General features: G+C 39.9%; 1 protein-coding gene across 13 annotated transcripts in view; it reads right to left on the bottom strand.

The window, feature by feature from the left end:
* The window catches only part of NFAT5 (nuclear factor of activated T cells 5), a 74,577-nt gene that overhangs the window by 24,136 nt on the left and 31,330 nt on the right, over positions 1 to 19,111 (bottom strand). For 3 of the 13 annotated variants that reach the window (XM_035117788.2, XM_035117794.2, XM_035117787.2), the window contains exons 2-3: positions 15,009 to 15,134; positions 2,872 to 3,436 (exon numbers count right to left, since the gene is read on the bottom strand). In XM_035117788.2, coding sequence (XP_034973679.2) covers positions 2,872 to 3,436; positions 15,009 to 15,134 — 691 coding nt within the window. Of the gene's footprint in view, positions 1 to 2,871; positions 15,136 to 19,111 lie in introns of those variants that run through there. The other 10 variants (XM_035117793.2, XM_060276011.1, XM_035117792.2 and 7 more) reach the window with 10 other exon arrangements.

Raw genomic sequence — 19,111 nt, 5'->3', positions numbered from 1 at the left:
GGTAGAATGGGTCTACATCAGGACCTCAGTATCTCAGCCCACGAAGGCCTGGAAAATCATTCAAGAGCAGCCATTATCAACACAGGAGTTTCATGGCTATTTCCAGCACTACGGATCTTTTAGTACTTAGTACTTTAGTACTTTAAGCTTTGTTAGTAAAGCTTCATAGAAAACACTGCTTGAAATGTCTGCTGTACTGGTCTGGAATGCCATAAAACCTGCATCGACCACTGTGCTCCTGCTACCAAAAGGCCCTGGGGAAAAAATGTAAAAATGTATTTAATGCTGATAAGTGTTCTACCTCAATTGAAAAATTGTGGGTTCTTTTGTGTTTTTGTAAAAAAAGAAAAGGAAAAGCTCAACAACTTTGGGGTTTGTCTAAAAACAAAACACAACCCAACAACTCTCGGGGCAACTTCCTGGCAACCCTATTACGTATAGGACTTCTCTCCAGGCTTCATGCACAGCGTGGAACACTGCTACGTAACAAACTTTATGTACAAATGGAATAGAATCTAAGCATGAAAAACTCTCTCAGTGGCACTTGGCAGGTAAGATATATTCTATGTCTAGTTCAGGGGTCATCAACCTGGTCCCTACCGCCCACTAGTGGGCATTTCAGGATTCTAGGTGGGCGGTAGGGGGTTCTATGGCACAAGCTGAATCCTCCTTCCATTGAGCACTGGTGAGCGGTAAGGAAATTTTACCATCAAGGAAGATGTGTTAGTGGGCGGTAGGTATAAAAAGGTTGACTACCCCTGGTCTAGCCAAAGTAGCAGCTGTACGAAAACCTTTTTAAAAAGATGTTTAATCAGTTTTTGCATTTGAGGACAGGTCTGGATAAAATAAATCTTTTAAATCTCATGAGAGTTTCAAGTAAATGAGGGCAGGCCTATAACACGGTAATCAAGCATCTGTGTTAATTTCCACCTAAATCTGCTCATTCATAAGCAGTATGCATAAATCAACTGCACAACTAGAACTTCTCCTTCTCATCCTTGAGAAACTGACAGTGGCATTTTAAGAGCCTTCTATGAATTCTCCAAAACTCTATATGCTGAAGGGGCCATCACAGTGTGACTCTGCTAAATACTCCTTCTCTTCCCATTTCTCATCAATGTCCGGGGATCTAAAATGTGAATACACACTTTACTTAGGTGCTACTGGTTAATATAAAGTCCAGTAAGTTAGACAGGTATTTTATGAAACCCAGAACGCCTCTAGTAGTCAAACACAGTTGTTTTCATCATAGTACTTTGCCTTTTGTGATGGCAACATTTGCACTGAGCTATTCAGGATGACTCCAGATATGTGTCTTGAATAATAATAAATTAAAAACAATAATTTCTATTACTATTATTATTATAAATACTACTGGCTAGCTGCAGTACTCTTCCATGTACAACCTTGTTGAAAGAAAACTATATTGAGGTTCAAACCTGTTTAGCCATGAAGCTCAATGAGTAGTCCTTGAGCAAATCACCAGCCCTTCTTGCACAACAGAGTAAACCATGGTTATTGGTTAACCATGATCACACCTAAAAAGGCCTGTTTAGCTTCTCTCTGCTTATGAGCCAAGGAAACAAACACCAATTCCTCCTCACTTTGCATTGCTTCCAAAGCAGGGAGCATGGTTTGTTCCACTCCAACAAACCACAATCAGTAAGCCAAAAACAAACCCAATGGGGCTTACTTCCAAGTAGACACACATAGGATTACACTGTTAATCTCAAGAAACTGAACTTACTTCATTGAAGAACTCACCAGTTTAAGAAAACCTTCACTGTATCTATTTTAGTTTGAATGAATTCTGGCAATGCTTGCCAATTTTGAAATTTGCAAGACAAGCATAAAACATTTTACTTTATGTCTGTCCTCTCGGATTATGAGCTACAAAAATAAACAGTACTGGAAACCAGTGGGCAATCACTTGGATCCCAATAGTCCCCTGTATGAGCAGTGTGTGTGTGTGTGTGTGTGTGTGTGTGTGTGTGTGTGTGTGTGTTTCTTCAGACAACTGCCCTCACCTCTCTACTCTGAAGGTACCCTATCCTTCTGTAGCCTGTTTTAAACTGACACTGAGATTGCAGATGGAGAGAAATAGTGACACACACAACCTTATGAGTGGAATTGTATTCTGCTCATGCAGCAGGACCTTTGGATCGAAGCCACTATTTCTAAATTGAGATGCAATTAAGTGAAAAGTGTGAAGTGGAAAAGATGAGAAACCACCACCCAGGCATGACTACAGACAACAACAACAACAACAACAACAACAGCAACACACACACACACACACACACACACACACACACAACCGAGAAGCACACAGCAAAACAGGATTAGAGATTTATTTCTGAAAAATCAAATACATAACTGAAGTGACATGGAACACGAATTTGGTTCAGAATATTTTAACATTTTAGTAAGTGTTAATATAATAAGATCAAAATCAGCTGTCTTTAATTGGTGGAGAGAGTGAAACAGAAGTAGGTGAAGTGCAGATCCCTTATAAATAGCTTTGTATGGTACTGTTGAGGAAGACATGGAGGAGCCGATCTCAGCTTCAGGGATTACATTTTTAACATGCTTTTATTAAAAAGCTTCCTATTCACTAATCAGTTTCCACAGGGAAGAGCTAGACAACAGTTCCAGGACAGATTAGTTCAATAGTTGCTAAATCAGACTAGAATATATATTCATATGTAAACCTTGCATTTTAGCATGAGAAACCATTGAACTTAGTTCCAGATTATCACCTCTCCTGTATTTCTCAGTGTGAACCTGAGCTGAACACTAGGGAAAAGTCAAGGTAATGCTTTTAGCTTGTTTTTAAACATATGTTGATAGAACTTAAAGGCAGATACCAACCCATTTCCTGCTTTCGAGTTGCTTTTGCTGTCCGTGCTGAGCTGAGAAAGGACATAATGAGGCGCTTTGGCACTGTCAGCATCAAAGATATCCATGGTTGACTCTTCACAATCTCGCCGTTTGATCCCCGGTCTCTGCTTTGGATTTCGTTTACGTGATTTACGTGGCACCTCAGTGTTATCATTGTAGGAACTGGTGCTCATGTTACTGAAGTTGGAGGGGGAATCCTCCATCCACATACTGCAGCTTTGCTCAGATTCCAATCCGCACCCCTCATCCTGGCAGGACATCCGGCTGTTGTCCAGCAAGTCCTCCGGTGGTGGTGTGATGTACAGGACTGTGTGCCTCTTCGGTGTGGACTGTTGTTGTTGCTGCTGGGCTGTGTTATTGGTTAACTGCTTGTCACTTACCCCTCGGTTACTTACCCCCATGGCTGAGGAGCAGCTCTCCACTTGCATAGCTTTGCTGTCAGTGACTGAGGTAGAGTAAATGGTGGGACTGGAAGAGGTGGTAAAGGAGCTGCAAGCACCGCCCATGGAGGAAGAGGAGGGAGCTGAAGAAGCATCTGCGGTGTACAATTCAGAAGTAAATACAGGGTACATGATCCCAACCGTGCTGGCTATAGCAGTCCCTTTGAAGTAATGTGATTAGTGAACTGATTTTTCCCCCAAATGAATGTTTTGGAATTTGGCTTGTTTTTGAATTTAAACACTTCAAGTGATATAAGGCTTAAGCAACACAGAAGTATTCTGAAAAGTGTCCAAATGATACTTCCATTTTTGTGCATGTGGCAATCAGACTTTTTTTCTTTAAATTTTCTTTAAGTCATAAAAAGGCTGCAAGCAAACAAGGGCGCTTTTATTGCCTCAGCTGGACTATGAGTTTAAGCCATTTTATCTAAAATGATAGGAAGCCCAATGCAAGACATGTGTCAATGCTTTTAGGCCACATTCCATGCCAATCAACCAGCATCTGAAATTTTTGAAAAAGGTGGGACTGTGCTTAGCCACAAAGTATTAAAATAAGTTTCTAACCTATGAAGCAGAGAACTACAGGTCATTTTTAATGCAGACACTCCCTGCTTCAGAGGCAAATCCTGGAATAAAAATATGAAAAAATAAATGAGAAGAGAGCTGCTCATTATTCCAGATATTAACTATTAAATGAGAAATGAAATACAAAAATAACTTAACTGCAACAAAATGGAACTGGTACCAATCACCATTTATGGCTTTAAAAAAATTAATCAGCTGAGATTTGAAATCAGAGCATGCTGGTAAGAAAATGGAAGAGGCATGATCAAGTCACCTCCTTATGTGTTAGTTCAAATCCATAAAAATATAAAATGAATTAAAGCCACCCAGAATTACTGATGGCATAAGTAGCAGCCCATTTCTCAGCAAAAGGAACATTATTGGGGTTGATGGCTAAATAACTACCAGGGTAGGTTCTGGCCTAATAATTAGATATCTGTTTGCGACTAGGGCTTCTTAAAAGCAGGTTAGGCAAGAAGAATGCATAGATAAAATATATTTAACTGCCCACAAAGCCTTCACTCCTCAACAGTGTCCTGAATTCAAAGTAATTGCTCTGAGCTAAGGAGATTGTGGGCTGCAACTCTCTGCATGTATCTGAGAATGCTACTAAATAAAAAATGACCCACCATCTTAAGACATCTCCCTATTCCAGAATAATTAGCTAAATAAATAGTTGTATTAAATTGATAGCACTACCTGCTGAAGGGAGCAAACAAGATTGGTAAAACTTCTGTTAACTATAAAAAGGAAGGTGGCTTCTGATGACTCAATGAACAGAATTTCTGCGTATAAACTGAAAGGGTCAGAAAAAGGAATTAAGATTGTTGCAGGTTCCTTTTCTTTTAAATGCATTCAATATGCAATAATATACTTAAGGTACAGAAAAAACATAAACTGACACACTGACCTAGTGAAAATGTTAGTATTGCATTAAGAAGCCCAAGAAATATAGACTAAAAGCAAAACAGATCAATCTTCTGTTTAGTTTTAGTTATGAAGGTTTCAGATGTGAATCTATTGGTCAGGTAACAATACACTCTTCCCTTAGAACTACTCCCACCCCATCTCCAGCCAGTCTCTGGAATAATCTGGAGCCACTGAAAGATACCAGTTCCATTTTCCAGCTTGTTCCCTGGCAAATGCAGTGGCTGAATTGGAAGTTTCAGTCACTCAGAACTGCATTTTAATTAAAAAAAACATTTTCCAAGTCCTTTTTGTATCATGCATTAATGCAATGCTTTCCTTAGAAAGATGTAAAGTTTGCTAATTTCAGTGACTATATATAATTGCTGATTTGCAGCCACTTTGAGTTGAAAAAGTTTGCTATGGGACATTATTTTTTTAGCTAGCTTTTGTTAAAATAGCACTAACTTCCATTTGCTTTTAAACAGTCACCCACCTAGAAATGCAAAAATGCGGCTAGCATATATCAGATGTACTGCATGCACTGTAAAACATGCAGGAAGAATGCTCTAAACTTGCATCGCTGCAGACAATCCTTTCCCCCTCTCTAGTAGCACCCCACCCTGAAAAGAAACTCCATGCAGAATATGACCATCTCTGGATTCTTCCCCAAACAAAGATGATCATACAAGTGTCAGGCGTTAGTTGGGAGGCTGCCTCATCCTTGATTTAAGGTGCAGAGAGCTTACACACTTAAGCTGTTTGTTTTGTACCAGCCCATTATGCTGATCTGTGAATAGTGTGGATAAAAAAGTATCCATGTTCCTATCTAAAATGGAAGAGTTTGGAACTTTCACATCAGTCCACACTGTGGTAGTTATGCCAGGCAGGATCAGCAACCTGAAGAGGGAATTCATATAAAATAAAATGCTACCAAGAAAGCCAAGGTATGCAAATTTTATCAAGCAAAGTATTAGCACCAAGTTAAATAGCTTGAAACCTGTATTAAATAAATAGTAACTTCCTTAAAAGGAAATTCTCCAATTAGTATAGTTTTGCAGATAATTTGAAAAACACAGACTACCAGGACCCTACTTTTTTGCTACCCCTGTGAATCAGTCATGTGGACTGCAACCAAATAATTGTTTAGTTTACTTAATCACAGCTGTGCCAAGTTATAAACTAGAACCTTTAAAGCTTCAAGAAATAGGCAAATTTAGTCACACCAATGAAAAAGAACTAATTATATGACCTTATACCAATATTAATAATATAACCCAGGCCCAACATCCTTCTATTGCATTTGAAGTTAGGCAGATGGACCTCTTTACTTTCGTAGCTGAAAAGGCTCAGGAAATGATTGATGCATTATACATCAGTGAGATAAATACTATTTTTTCAGGTAGTGTATACATAATTTGGATGTGGTGTTAAATTCAATCTGAAAAAGTAATGGCAATCCCTTGACTGATCACTCCATACTAAAGCAGTCTCAAATCCTTTTTATTATTAACAAAAATGTCCTTTCAACTGAGCCCAAGTCATGGCAATAAGAGTGCCAGCCATTAAGAGTTAGCCAAGTCCAAGACATAAGGAAATTGGCTTTCTCTAGGAAGGTGGTCACCAGAAAGTAACCCCTCATATTCCCACTTTGCAACCTTAACCCAGAAACACAGTCATCCCACTTTAAGGATTTTCCTTTTACGTCTAGAATAGAATTTACTCTCTAGGACCCAAGAGACACAGCTCAATAAGCACAAACTCGATGTTTGGGGAGGGTTGGATATTTTTACTGCATTTTTTTAAATACAAGATTACAGTCTAACAAGGTTCAGTTTCAGTTACATTTTAAAGCCATTTTAGAATTACAATCACATGCCAAGAATGTTTTATGACAGTCTCCAGAGGCATGGCAACAAAAACTACAATACACAGTATCTGTGCAAGTCATTTTATAATTAATTCATCCAAGATCCAAATAGGACAGATCACACTGGAAGTTAAAAGCCCTTTGAGCTTCAATACCATCAATAGTCAAAGATGAAATAAAAGACGTAGTTCAAGAAAGAACAACAAGCTCCTGCACCCTTATTGGCATCTGCTTCAGTTCTGTCTTAGAAACAAAACGACTCAAAGCAAGCCTGTGCAGTGCATTGCAAAGTAATGGCCACCCCTGCTCTATGCTACAAGTGACAGCTCATGTCAGTTTGCAAAAACCCTTTGCTTTCCAGGTACTAGTAGCTTTTAACCTAAATAAGCATTTTGTTTTTATGGCACTGAGGCAGTTTTTTTAAGCCACTCCTCAGAATAAGATTTAGGAGCTGAGAATCAAAGAGGTTATGGGCAGCTTGGGTTACTAGCTAAAGCTACGATAGCTTTATACAACCTTGGGAGACTAAGACTCTAAGATTTTAAGCCCATTTAAAATTCTCTGTCCTCCATCAGCTCACTGCTAGTTTCAGAGAGATTTGCTATCTTTAGGCAGAGCTTAAAGGAAGCCATTTCTTGCCCTGAGGTATTTCTCTTAACATAAGCCCTTCAGAGCTACAAGGCTTTTCAAGAAGACCAAACATCAGTTCAAGTGATGAGAAAACTAACAGGCAAGCTACCCTGCAATGCAAAGTCACCTTCCAAAGTGGAGAACATGAGAGATCAAAAGCTAAGGCTTGGGATGCCACCTGTATATGAACCACTATTATGCACAAGCAGCTGGTGGAAGAACTCACTGCTTTCCATAAACTGGCACACTTGCCATGCTATTTGATGTTCAGAAAACAGAATGAAAACAATAAGCATTCAACAACACAGGGTGAACCCTTGGCATTTTGATAGACTCAATCCCCAGAGCCTATCCCTACAGAAGTGTCATTTATGAACCTTGCATTTTCTATTCTCGGCAGTCTCCACTTCCAATATTGCTCAAATCTTTCTGTGGGTTAATTTTGCAGGACCAGTGAATTCAGAGCGACAGTTTTGGAGTAAAGACAGAAGGACACGAGCCCTTGTGTTGTCAAAGGCAGAAGTATGAACCGGGACAAAGTGGCTGCAAACCTGCTTCCGACACCTTCTGTGTCAACTTTGGCTGCTTACTTTTCTTCAGCTTCATTTATTGATGTAAAATCAAAAACTTTATTAAGAGTTTAACTTCAGTCAATCCACTATTTATAACAAAAGAAAAAGAAAAAGAAAGGAAAGACTTATGAAGAAGTCTGAAAACAAGACCGACCTATACCCTGGGTGAGATTGGATGGGTTAAGTGTCTCTGGTACTATTTGTCTTCACTATTGACAGACACTGTCACACAACCCACCACACGATGCCTGTCTCTGAATGGCGGAGCTAGAATGCAAGTTAAGTGTATTAATAGAGAAAACAGCTAGCATCCCAGCAAATATCATAAAAGCAATCCAATTTACTTTAAAAGTTCAAGGCAGATTCAAAGTAGGTTGGTTACTTACATTAAACCCCAAACAATTTTAAATTCCCCATTAAATTCACATGCCAAAACAAGTATTATTTAACACAATTAAAAACAGGCTTCAGTCTGCTTTGACAGACGGGAAATCCATCATTTGACACTCATATTTACAGATGCACAAGTGGTTATTTCTTACCTGGAACTTTTGTTGGGTGATTCATGTTCACCAATTTAGACTAGGTGGTCTGCCACTCAAGAGCGAAAATCAGATGCAATCAACCAGCAAGCATGAATTCAGGGCCCTCATACTTATTTATCCCTGCCCTGTATTCCTCTCCAGAGACAAGAAAGTGCTGCATTGTCTTGATCAATAAACTTAACATTTCTCCAGAAAGGAGATGACTGTCCTTTCTGGTCCAATCTTTACAATATGCATTAATTAGTTTGGTAAATTTTTCACACTAGTCATCATTCTATGAAGCTGGTAAGGGACACATGATAATCTCACAAGTGTTCTTACCATAAGCATAAGCAAAACCCTGCAACTACTGCTGAGTGGAAACATAGACTGACAGCTAACAAACTCACCCCAAATCTATCAGGCAAAAGATTCCTGCATTGCAGCAGGTTGGACCAGATGACCCTTGTGGTCCCTTCCAACTCTACAATTCTATGATTCTATGAGGAGAAGAGAGAGAAGAGTTTTAACTGGATAAAAAGAGGTAGGCACTGGCAAACCACATATTTACTTTTACTGGATTTAGTGCAAAGAAGAAAGCAGGTATAATGTATGTAGCAAGGGTCCTTGTGCAGTTTATTGTGAAGAACATGACTAAGCTTAAATTGCACAGCAATTCACGCAGATGAGGAAACCATCCCTAAAGCAGCCACCAAAGTCTCATAAAGCTAACTAGACAATGAACTCTGCTATGCCTCTCTGGGTCATATGTGTGCCAGTGTGTGTCTAAAACTATTGATACTGTATAGTTAGATCATGCAGCACAATGTCAAACAACATAACCTGCCTTTAGAAGACAGATAAGAATCCCTTCAAGGCCCCTTTTTGCCAGATACACACACAACATAAATCACTAGCTTTAAAAAAAATGTGATTTATCTCCAGCTCTTTCCACTGATATGTAGAATCTTGCCAGTTTTAAGCTACATGAATTTGAAACTTCCTCAGAATTATATTGTACTCTGAGGTATAATGCACATTATCATGCAAATAAAGCCTGTCACGTTAACCATGTCAAAAGAGAAAGTATAAGATCAAAGCTTTATAAAGAGAAGCTACAGAAGACAAATGAACCCTTTGCTATTATGGAATATAGTCAAAATGACCTAAGATGTGTTTTTATTCTCCATTTCTGAGCAACTACTTGCTCCTAATAAGACAGAAGCTAATTTTTCTAGTTTAAAAGTGCATTCCTTGCCAAAAAAAATGGTACCGACTTAGACTACACCAATGGTAAAAGTAAATTAAAGGAGCACTTATTGTTGCATATATTTTTTTACCTTCAGGCAAATCAAAATGATTAAAAACAAGGCACTTAACCTTTCTCCACCTTCTGAAAGTCATGGCACCTCATTCAAGAGAGATGTGCATGGTGTTTTTAAGACAGGGGTAGGCAAATTAAGACCCAGGGGCCAGATCCGGCCCATATACGGTCCCGGAATCAGCATGTTTTTACATGAGTTGAATGTGTCCTTTTATTTAAAATGCATCTCTGGGTTGTTTGCGGGGCCTGCCTGGTGTATTTACATGAGTAGAATGTGTGCTTTTATTTAAAATGCATCTCTGGGTTATTTTGGGGGCATAGGAATTCGTTCATATATTATTATTTTTCAAAATATAGTCCGGCCCCCTGCTGAAAAAGTTTGCTGACCCCTGTTTTAAGACATTTGTTGTGATGCTATAAAGTTTAATATCAAACTGTGAAAGGGAGGTTGGCAGATATGTGTTAGAGTGAAAAAGCGACCGATTTGAGACAGGTCATTTCTCAGACCCATTCTTGAAGCCCTGCTTCTTCCTACTTAGCAAACACAGCATTTCACATTAAATGCTAGTATCCTGCTAAGAAAGACCTGTTTGCACCTTCTGGCAAGAGACACTTAGAAATAAACTGGCTGCACAGAAAGGATAAGCTCTCTCTCACTCTCTCCACACACACACAGAGGTGTTATCAAGACGTAACTGCCTTCAAGAGATAGACAACTCTTCCCAGCTTAACTATATAAAGTTCATCATGAAAGTTCAGAAATAAACTGAGACCTATGTTAAAATTAAGAATTCATAGCTGGTTAATTTACAAAGAAACCACCTCATGTTTGGATTGATGAATATGAAACACGCCTTTTATGTTAAAATAATCAAATGTGCTCTTAAAAGACCAATTACCAAGACTCCGTTTTAAAATGGTTTAGACTGATTTGAAAATTGGAAGCCAAACAGTAATAGCAGAACTAGCAGTCTGTTCCTGCAGGCCCTCATACCTGATATCAGCCAATCCTGTTCCTCCAGAAATCTGAAGTTAACTGCAGAAAATCTTTATGTAACCTGCTTATGTGTCCCAGAACCTCAGATCAAAGCACTGAAAGAAAAACCTGGGGCAATCTGATTTACAGCCAGATACTGTGTCACCCTGTGGCTAGGGAAGCAGAGAACAAATGAAGTAAAGTCTTAAATGAGGAAAATGTTTTTTACCAGCTCTCTCCTCTTAATCTAGTCATTGGCACTAGTAATGGCAACTGTGTCAGAAAGCTTAAATAAAGGAGAGGGAGCTCTACATGTAGCCAAAACACAGAATATTTGCTTGGGTCTTCATGAAGAAACTGCAACCAGCTTTAAAAAGAGTTGCTTTTGGAATCTTGCTGATTATAAAAAAGCACAAAACTGTCCCTTTCAGGATAAATAAGAGTAGATACAACAGATTTGCACAAAACAATAAGGAGTTTTGTTTTTCGGACATAAAAGGAATGGGCTCCTGCAGTTCTAGGTTGTCCAAGGTCACCTTCCCCTCCCAGCCACTTGACAATGTGGCCGATTGGAAGCTATCCTTATCTGCCTGATGAAAGGACTAGAATGAGTGAAAGTGATGCTTTGACCCATTTTATAAGTGATTTCAATCTCATAAACCTCTCCACAACCCCACAACCATAACTCCAATCTTCCCAATGTCCCTAGCTAGATTGCCCTTTGAAAACTGGGATGGTTCAGTCGGTGGAGCACGAGACTCCTAATCTTAGGGTTGTGGGTTCAAGCTCCACGTTGGGCAAAAGATTCTTGCACTGCAGGAGGTTGGACTAGGTGACCCTTGTGGTCCCTTCCAACTCTACAATTCTATGATTATTTCTGCAGAAGGGAAGGCCAGGTACAACAGCTCTGTACAGAGAGCACAATACCTTGAATTGTGGTGGCTGATTTATGTTCCCCTCTTCATCTACAAGTAACATCTTAAAGAACTCTGGCATGGTTCAGGGTCAAGCAGAATGACCTCTGCATCCAGTTTTGGGGCAGCTTAGTACACCCAGCTATAAAAACCAAGTCAACCTGCTTCTTCAAAGGAAGGAGTATGTATAGGGAAGGGGTATGTGGCCCACACTCTGAAATGGGAAGAACTCCTGGGAAGAATTAGCCCCTCCATGATAAATGCTTTCTAATGAAAGACTAGTGAAGACCACCGAGAATTCCAGAGTTTTCCAATGCTAGGTCCTCCTAAAACTCAACTACTAGTGTGAGGGGGAAAGAGTACAGAGAGCCCCCCCCCATCCTGAGGAGCAGTTCCTCCACCAGCAGCGGCGCCAGCGGGGAGGGGGAAGAGTCCAGTGAGGAAGGAGGAGAGAGGAGACGGGGCTCTGGCAGGATAGCAGAGCCTCTGCTGCACGAGGGAGAGGAAGAGAGAGGGGGGAAGAGGGGGAGAAGGAAAACATGGAAAGGAGACCCTTTTTCCCTCCAGTTCCGGAATTACGCAGGAGGAAGCGAGGGAGGAGATTTGGGGTGCCCAGACTCTTATGTTGGAAGAAGACGCGAAACGCGCCATTCCAGGGTTCTGGGTCCGACTGAGAGCATGTGTCCTGTATAGCTCTAGCACTGTAAATAACCTGCACTTTAAAAAAGCATGAAAAGGCAAAGGTCTGGAGAGTCGTTACTCTAGAGTAGTCGCAACGCATCCCCTGTGACAACTAGCCAATGACTACAATATATTCTTTTTGTGCCTTTTGCCTTGCCTGTGGAAAAGGAGCAGAGCCACATGAATGCTCTGGCCCAAAGTTTCAGCTGGGCTTCAGCTTATCCATGTCGGAGGAGAAGGATTCTCTTTGGGTCTATGGTATTGAGATGCATGCTGCTGAGAAAGAAGAGATACACCATCATACCAGCAGGGTCTGTGGGCTTTAAGCTGATTGACCTATTCAACAAGATTTCTTGTAAGCGTTCATATATTTGCTGAAGTTTTACTCTTCTGAGGGCTTTCTCCTCAGTTTCTCCAATATCCTAAAGTAGCAGAACTCTCACTTCCAAGATTCCAGACATGCTTGATTAATATTCCTCCTACCTGCACATAAGGTAGTTTCCTTCAATATATTTTTAATGATTGGGGCTGGCAGAACTGCAAACCCACCATGCAGACTCTCCAAGTGTCACTATTTTCCAGAGACGTCCCTGATTTAGAGAAGCTGTCCCAGTTTCTGATTTGATCCCAGAATGTCCCACTTTTCATTAGGACATCCCTATTTTCATTGGAGAAATGTTGTAGGGTATGGAGTTGTTTGACTCCTGAGCCATCTGAAGGCAACCTTGTACAGGGAAGATTTTTAAAAATGTTTTATGTTTTATTATATTTTTATATATGTTGAAAGCTGCCCGGAGTGGCTGGGGCAACCCAGTAAGATGTGTGGGGTATAAATAGTAAAATTATCATTATGGAATGGGTCATCCCTATTTTCATTGGAGAAATGTTAAGAGGGTATGCACCATGCGAATTCAAAAGAAATCTTGGCAAACTTCATATTGTTATCACGGCTATTTTTTCTCTTGTCTCTCTTCAGTATCGATCTCTGCTTAACTTGACTGATTTTCTTCCCAGCATGTTAAGGCTGCAATTTCTGAGTCAGCCTTTACAGCAATTTGATTGTCCTCTCTATAAATTATCCAGCGTTGGAGCCTACTGTATCTACATTCAGCACTGCTGCAATATAAATAACTGTTTTTAAACTGTTTTCACTCATTTAAAACTTTTAAACTACAAATTTAGGGGCAGTCTCTATGATGAAAACTTAAGTGTGAACCACCCCTTTGGAACAAACTGTAGGATGCTGACCACAGTAATTGTAATTATCTGGATTTAAGTTTTTATGTTTTTTAAGTCGGAGAAACATTTAATCAATTAAACATTTAATACTATTAGCAAAGAGATAGAAAATATTGAAAATGTATTCTGATTCAATTAAAATGGTCCCCTATATAAATACCATATTGTGGAATATGCTAGTTTTCTTTAGTTTTTGTTCAGTTTTTGAAAGGAAGTGGATTGACTGTCAGACAACTAATGCCTAGAAGTAACAGACACATAGTTCTTCTCATCAACTACATCAGATGCTTGAAAATATGAAAATCAACAGTAAAGTATTTCTGTGGATTTAAAGTGCTAGCAGTTTTCAAAATATCTTGCAACTGTTGTTTCTCTTTTGACTGAATTAGCTTCTGAAGTGCAGAATGAAGCTACACTGGATGATTTGTTAACTAAAGCAGCCTTGGATCTAATTACCAATCTCCCCAATACACAATTAAATCCACAGATTTCATTAGGGAAAGTATTCAAATATATCAGCATTGAGCAGTGCTGTAAAGTTTTACCCTAGACTTAAGCCTTGTACTACCAAACCAAGAGGCTCATTTTCAGTGTTGAACATACTAGAGAAGGCACTCCTATCAAAATTGAATGCACTGAACACATTGCTTAGTCCAGCTATGCTCTGATAATAAATAGCCTTATGGAGAAGGCTAGACTAGGGCCAGACACATGATGTTCTATTACAAATATTACATGGTCAGTCAAGCAATCTTGGCCCATGAGAGGAAAACCCTGGAACACATCCATTAATTATATTATATATTATATTATATATTATAAAGTTGGAGGCATTCCAGATGAAAATTAATTTGAATGCCAACTGCCAATTCAGGTTTGCCCCTCCATAACAAAAACAGTCATCATTCCCCTAAACAAAAGAAAATTATCCAGCAAAAGAACTTTTATTTTAAAAGAACAAACTGTATGAGGCTGAATAGGTGATGACTTAAGTTTTAAAAATATTTTGGTAACTGGATTCAAACATACTTACATTTAGCAGGTATCAACTATCCCTTCACACATCATCTAAACACTTTCAGGACCAAACAGTAGGTCATGTAACTGAATCATTCATGGTTTCATCAAGCCATGTGGTGGTGGGGAAATGAAAGTAGAAGCTACAAACCCAGAACACTGCTGCAGATTTCATTTCTGTCCTGGTTTGTAAGGCAGCATTCTCTGGCCCATTGAAACACTCCCATTTAGTTCTAAACTGGCAACTGCTACATCCAAATATAACATATTTGAGGAGTCCAGCACCATCGTAGGGGCAAAAGAGGAAATGTGCAATAAAGTATCGCCTACTTCTAAGTCTAAGTTAGTCTTGTGGGGGTTTTTTAAGACTGCAAACTTTTCCAGCGCTGCTCATGCTGACAACAATATTAATATGCATTAAGACCTTAATTTTACTCGTGGAGTACTTACCAGCAGCAACTACACCCGGAGGGGGCGAACCTGCCTCACCACCACTTGTTTGACTCATGGATGCTACAGAGAGTTCTCTGGAAGGTGGTAACTGCAGCTCCTTTGGGAGAAGGTCATAGACAGATTCTAAAAAGAAAGAAAAAAGATGTTTTAAGAAAACAAATGCCCCTATATTTTGCAACCAAAATATCAGGAATGCTAGAAATCATGCTATGTTGGTATGCCTCAAATCTATGACAGAAAGAAAAGGTTGTATTACCTCAGTACCAGAGATAAGAGTCCAAAAACCCTGAAAGAGTCTAGCAATTACACAGAATTTCAGTAAAAGACTAAATCAAATCTTTGGCATTTGTAAGAAATTCCATAGATACCAACTTTCCATCACAATTGTGGCAATGTATGCCAACCAATTGCATTCACCAAATTTTACATGGTTTTTAAGGCTTTGGACAAGCATCTGAAGAGCACCAATTGTACCCTGCCAAATCACAAACCAGCTTTTGGTGTGTACATGAACACTATCACACATCTCCCTTTGCATCCCTGCTCCAAACTACCGGTATATAAAATTTCTGAGACATTAGAGACTAGTAACATTGGGTACTGCAAGAGTAATGGAATAAAACCTATATGGAAAGTATTACAAAGATTGTCTAGGAAGGAAATATAAGCAGGACACAAGCTCCTTGCTGGTTCCTGTTCAGATTTTTCCAGTAAGAAGCACAATGAATTTCATTTCTACTGAATGGTTAGAATTTGACCCTTAACAATCAACTCAACTCTTATACTGTAACTCAATTTTCCTTTTTACTACCGGTATGTTCTGTTTCATATAAATCCATGTTTTTCATAAAAGCAGTCCTCAATATTCATGCCAAACAGCAACTAATTTACTTTAACAGAGATAATATATGTTTCGGATCCAGAAAATCCACCTTTCTGATTCAGATAATGCACTATATCATTTTTTATTACATAGATCACTAAGTTCTGGCTATTTTCATTCCTTTTATTTACATTATAAGCTATCACAAAAAACAGATGCCCAAAGACGTCCATTTATCCTCTGTTACATGATTTTGTATTATTGTACAAATGGCAAGTTTTAGCCTCCATAATAATGCTCCTTCATGGATCAATGCCTTGTCGTGGCGAAGGGGCTTGAATAACTCGGAGAAGCTATGAGCTATGCTATGCAGGGCCACCCAAGATGGACAGGTCATAGTGGAGAGTTTTGACTAAACATGATCCACCTGGAGAAGGAACTGGCAAGCCACTCCAGTATCCCTGCCAAGAAAACTCCATGGACAAAGACAACAGGCATATAAAAGCTATGACGCTGGAAGATGAGCCCCTCAGGTCGGAAGGCGTCCAACATGCTACTGAGGAAGAGCGGAGGACAAGTACAAGTAGATTCAGAGCTGATGAAGCGGCTGGGCCAAAGCCGAAAGGACGCTCAGTTGCGGATATGCCTGGAAGCGAAAGGAAAGTCCGATGCTGTAAAGAAAAATATTGCATAGGAACCTGGAATGTAAGAACCATGGATGGAGGTAAGCTGGATGTGGTCAAAAATGAGATTACAAGAATAAATATCGACATCCTGAGCATCAGTGAACTAAAATGGAAGGGAATGGGCGAATTCAGTTCGGGTGACTATCATATCTACTACTGTGGGCAAGAATCCTGTAGAAGAAATGGAGTGGCCCTCATAGTCAACAAAAGAGTGGCAAAAGCTGTAATGGGATGCAATCTCAAAAATGACAGAATGATCTCGATACGAATCCAAGGCAGACCTTTTAACATCACAGTAATCCAAGTTTATGCACCAACTACAGGTGCTGAAGAAAGTGAAATTGACCAATTCTATGAAGACCTACAACACCTTCTAGAAATGACACCAAAGAAGGATGTTCTTCTCATTACAGGGGATTGGAATGCTAAAGTAGGGAATCAAGAGATAAAAGGAATAACTGGCAAGTTTGGCCTTGGAGTTCAAAATGAAGCAGGGCAAAGGCTAATAGAGTTCTGTCAAGAGAACAAGCTGGTCATCACAAACACTCTCTTCCAACAACACAAGAGACGACTCTACACATGGATATCACCAAATGGGCAGCATCGAAATCAGATTGATTATATTCTCTGCAGCCAAAGATGGAGAAGCTCTATACAGTCAGCAAAAACAAGACCTGGAGCTGACTGTAACTCAGATCATCAGCTTCTTATAGCAAAATTCCAGCTTAAACTGAAGAAAGTAGGAAAAACCACTGGGCCAGTAAGATACAATCTGAATCAAATCCCTTATGAATACACAGTGGAAGTGAGGAACAGGTTTAAGGATTTAGATTTGGTGGACACAGTGCCTGAAGAACTATGGATGGAGGCTCGTAACATTATACAGGAGGCAGCAACGAAAACCATCCCAAGGAAAAGGAAATGCAAGAAAGCAAAATGGCTGTCCAACGAGGCCTTACAAATAGCGGAGGAGAGGAGGCAAGCAAAATGCAAGGGAGATAGGGAAAGATACAGGAAACTGAATGCAGATTTCCAAAAAGCAGCAAGGAGAGACAAGAGGGTCTTCTTAAATGAGCAATGCAAAGAAATAGAGGAAAACAATAGAATGGGGAAAACCAGAGATCTGTTCAAGAAAATTGGAGATATGAAAGGAACATTTCGTACAAAGATTACCATAATCAAGGACAAAAGTGGTAAGGACCTAACAGAAGCAGAAGACATCAAGAAGAGGTGGCAAGAATACACAGAGGAATTATACCAGAAAGATATGGAGGTCTCGTACACCCCAGGTAGTGTGGTTGCTGACCTTGAGCCAGACATCTTGGAGAGTGAAGTCAAATGGGCCTTAGAAAGCACTGCTAATAACAAGGCCAGTGGAAGTGATGATATTCCAGCTGAACTATTTAAAATTTTAAAAGATGATGCTGTTAAGGTGCTACACCCAATATGCCAGCAAGTTTGGAAAACTCAGCAATGGTCAGAGGATTGGAGAAGATCAGTCTACATCCCAATTCCAAAGAAGGGCAGTGCCAAAGAATGCTCCAACTACCGCACAATTGCGCTCATTTCACACGCTAGCAAGGTTATGCTCAAAATTCTACAAGGCAGGCTTAGGCAGTATGTGGACCGAGAACTCCCAGAAGTGCAAGCTGGATTTCGAAAGGGCAGAGGAACCAGAGACCAAATAGCAAACATGCGCTGGATTATGGAGAAAGCTAGAGAGTTCCAGAAAAACGTCTACTTCTGCTTCATTGACTATGCAAAAGCCTTTGACTGTGTCGACCACAGCAAACTATGGCAAGTTCTTAAAGAAATGGGAGTGCCTGATCACCTCATCTGTCTCCTGAGAAATCTCTATGTGGGACAAGAAGCTACAGTTAGAACTGGATATGGAACATCTGATTGGTTCAAAATTGGGAAAGGAGTACGACAAGGTTGTATATTGTCTCCCTGCTTATTTAACTTATATGCAGAATTCATCATGCGAAAGGCTGGACTAGATGAATCCCAAGCCGGAATTAAGATTGCCGGAAGAAATATCAACAACCTCAGATATGCAGATGACACAACCTTGATGGCAGAAAGCGAGGAGGAATTAAAGAACCTTTTAATGAGGGTGAAAGAGGAGAGCGCAAAATATGGTCTGAAGCTCAACATCAAAAAAACCAAGATCATGGCCACCGGTCCCATCACCTCCTGGCAAATAGAAGGGGAAGAAATGGAGGCAGTGAGAGATTTTACTTTCTTGGGCTCCTTGATCACTGCAGATGGTGACAGCAGTCACGAAATTAAAAGACGCCTGCTTCTTGGGAGAAAAGCAATGACAAACCTAGACAGCATCTTAAAAAGCAGAGACATCACCTTGCCGACAAAGGTCCGTATAGTTAAAGCTATGGTTTTCCCAGTAGTGATGTATGGAAGTGAGAGCTGGACCATAAAGAAGGCTGATCGCCGAAGAATTGATGCTTTTGAATTATGGTGCTGGAGGAGACTCTTGAGAGTCCCATGGACTGCTAGAAGATCAAACCTATCCATTCTTAAGGAAATCAGCCCTGAGTGCTCCCTGGAAGGACAGATCGTGAAGCTGAGGC

The sequence above is a fragment of the Zootoca vivipara genome, chromosome 6, assembly GCF_963506605.1.
Source record: "Zootoca vivipara chromosome 6, rZooViv1.1, whole genome shotgun sequence".
NCBI lineage: Eukaryota > Metazoa > Chordata > Lepidosauria > Squamata > Lacertidae > Zootoca > Zootoca vivipara.
The sequence above is the reverse complement of the archived record's forward strand: the minus strand, read 5'-3'. Positions and strand labels throughout refer to the sequence as shown.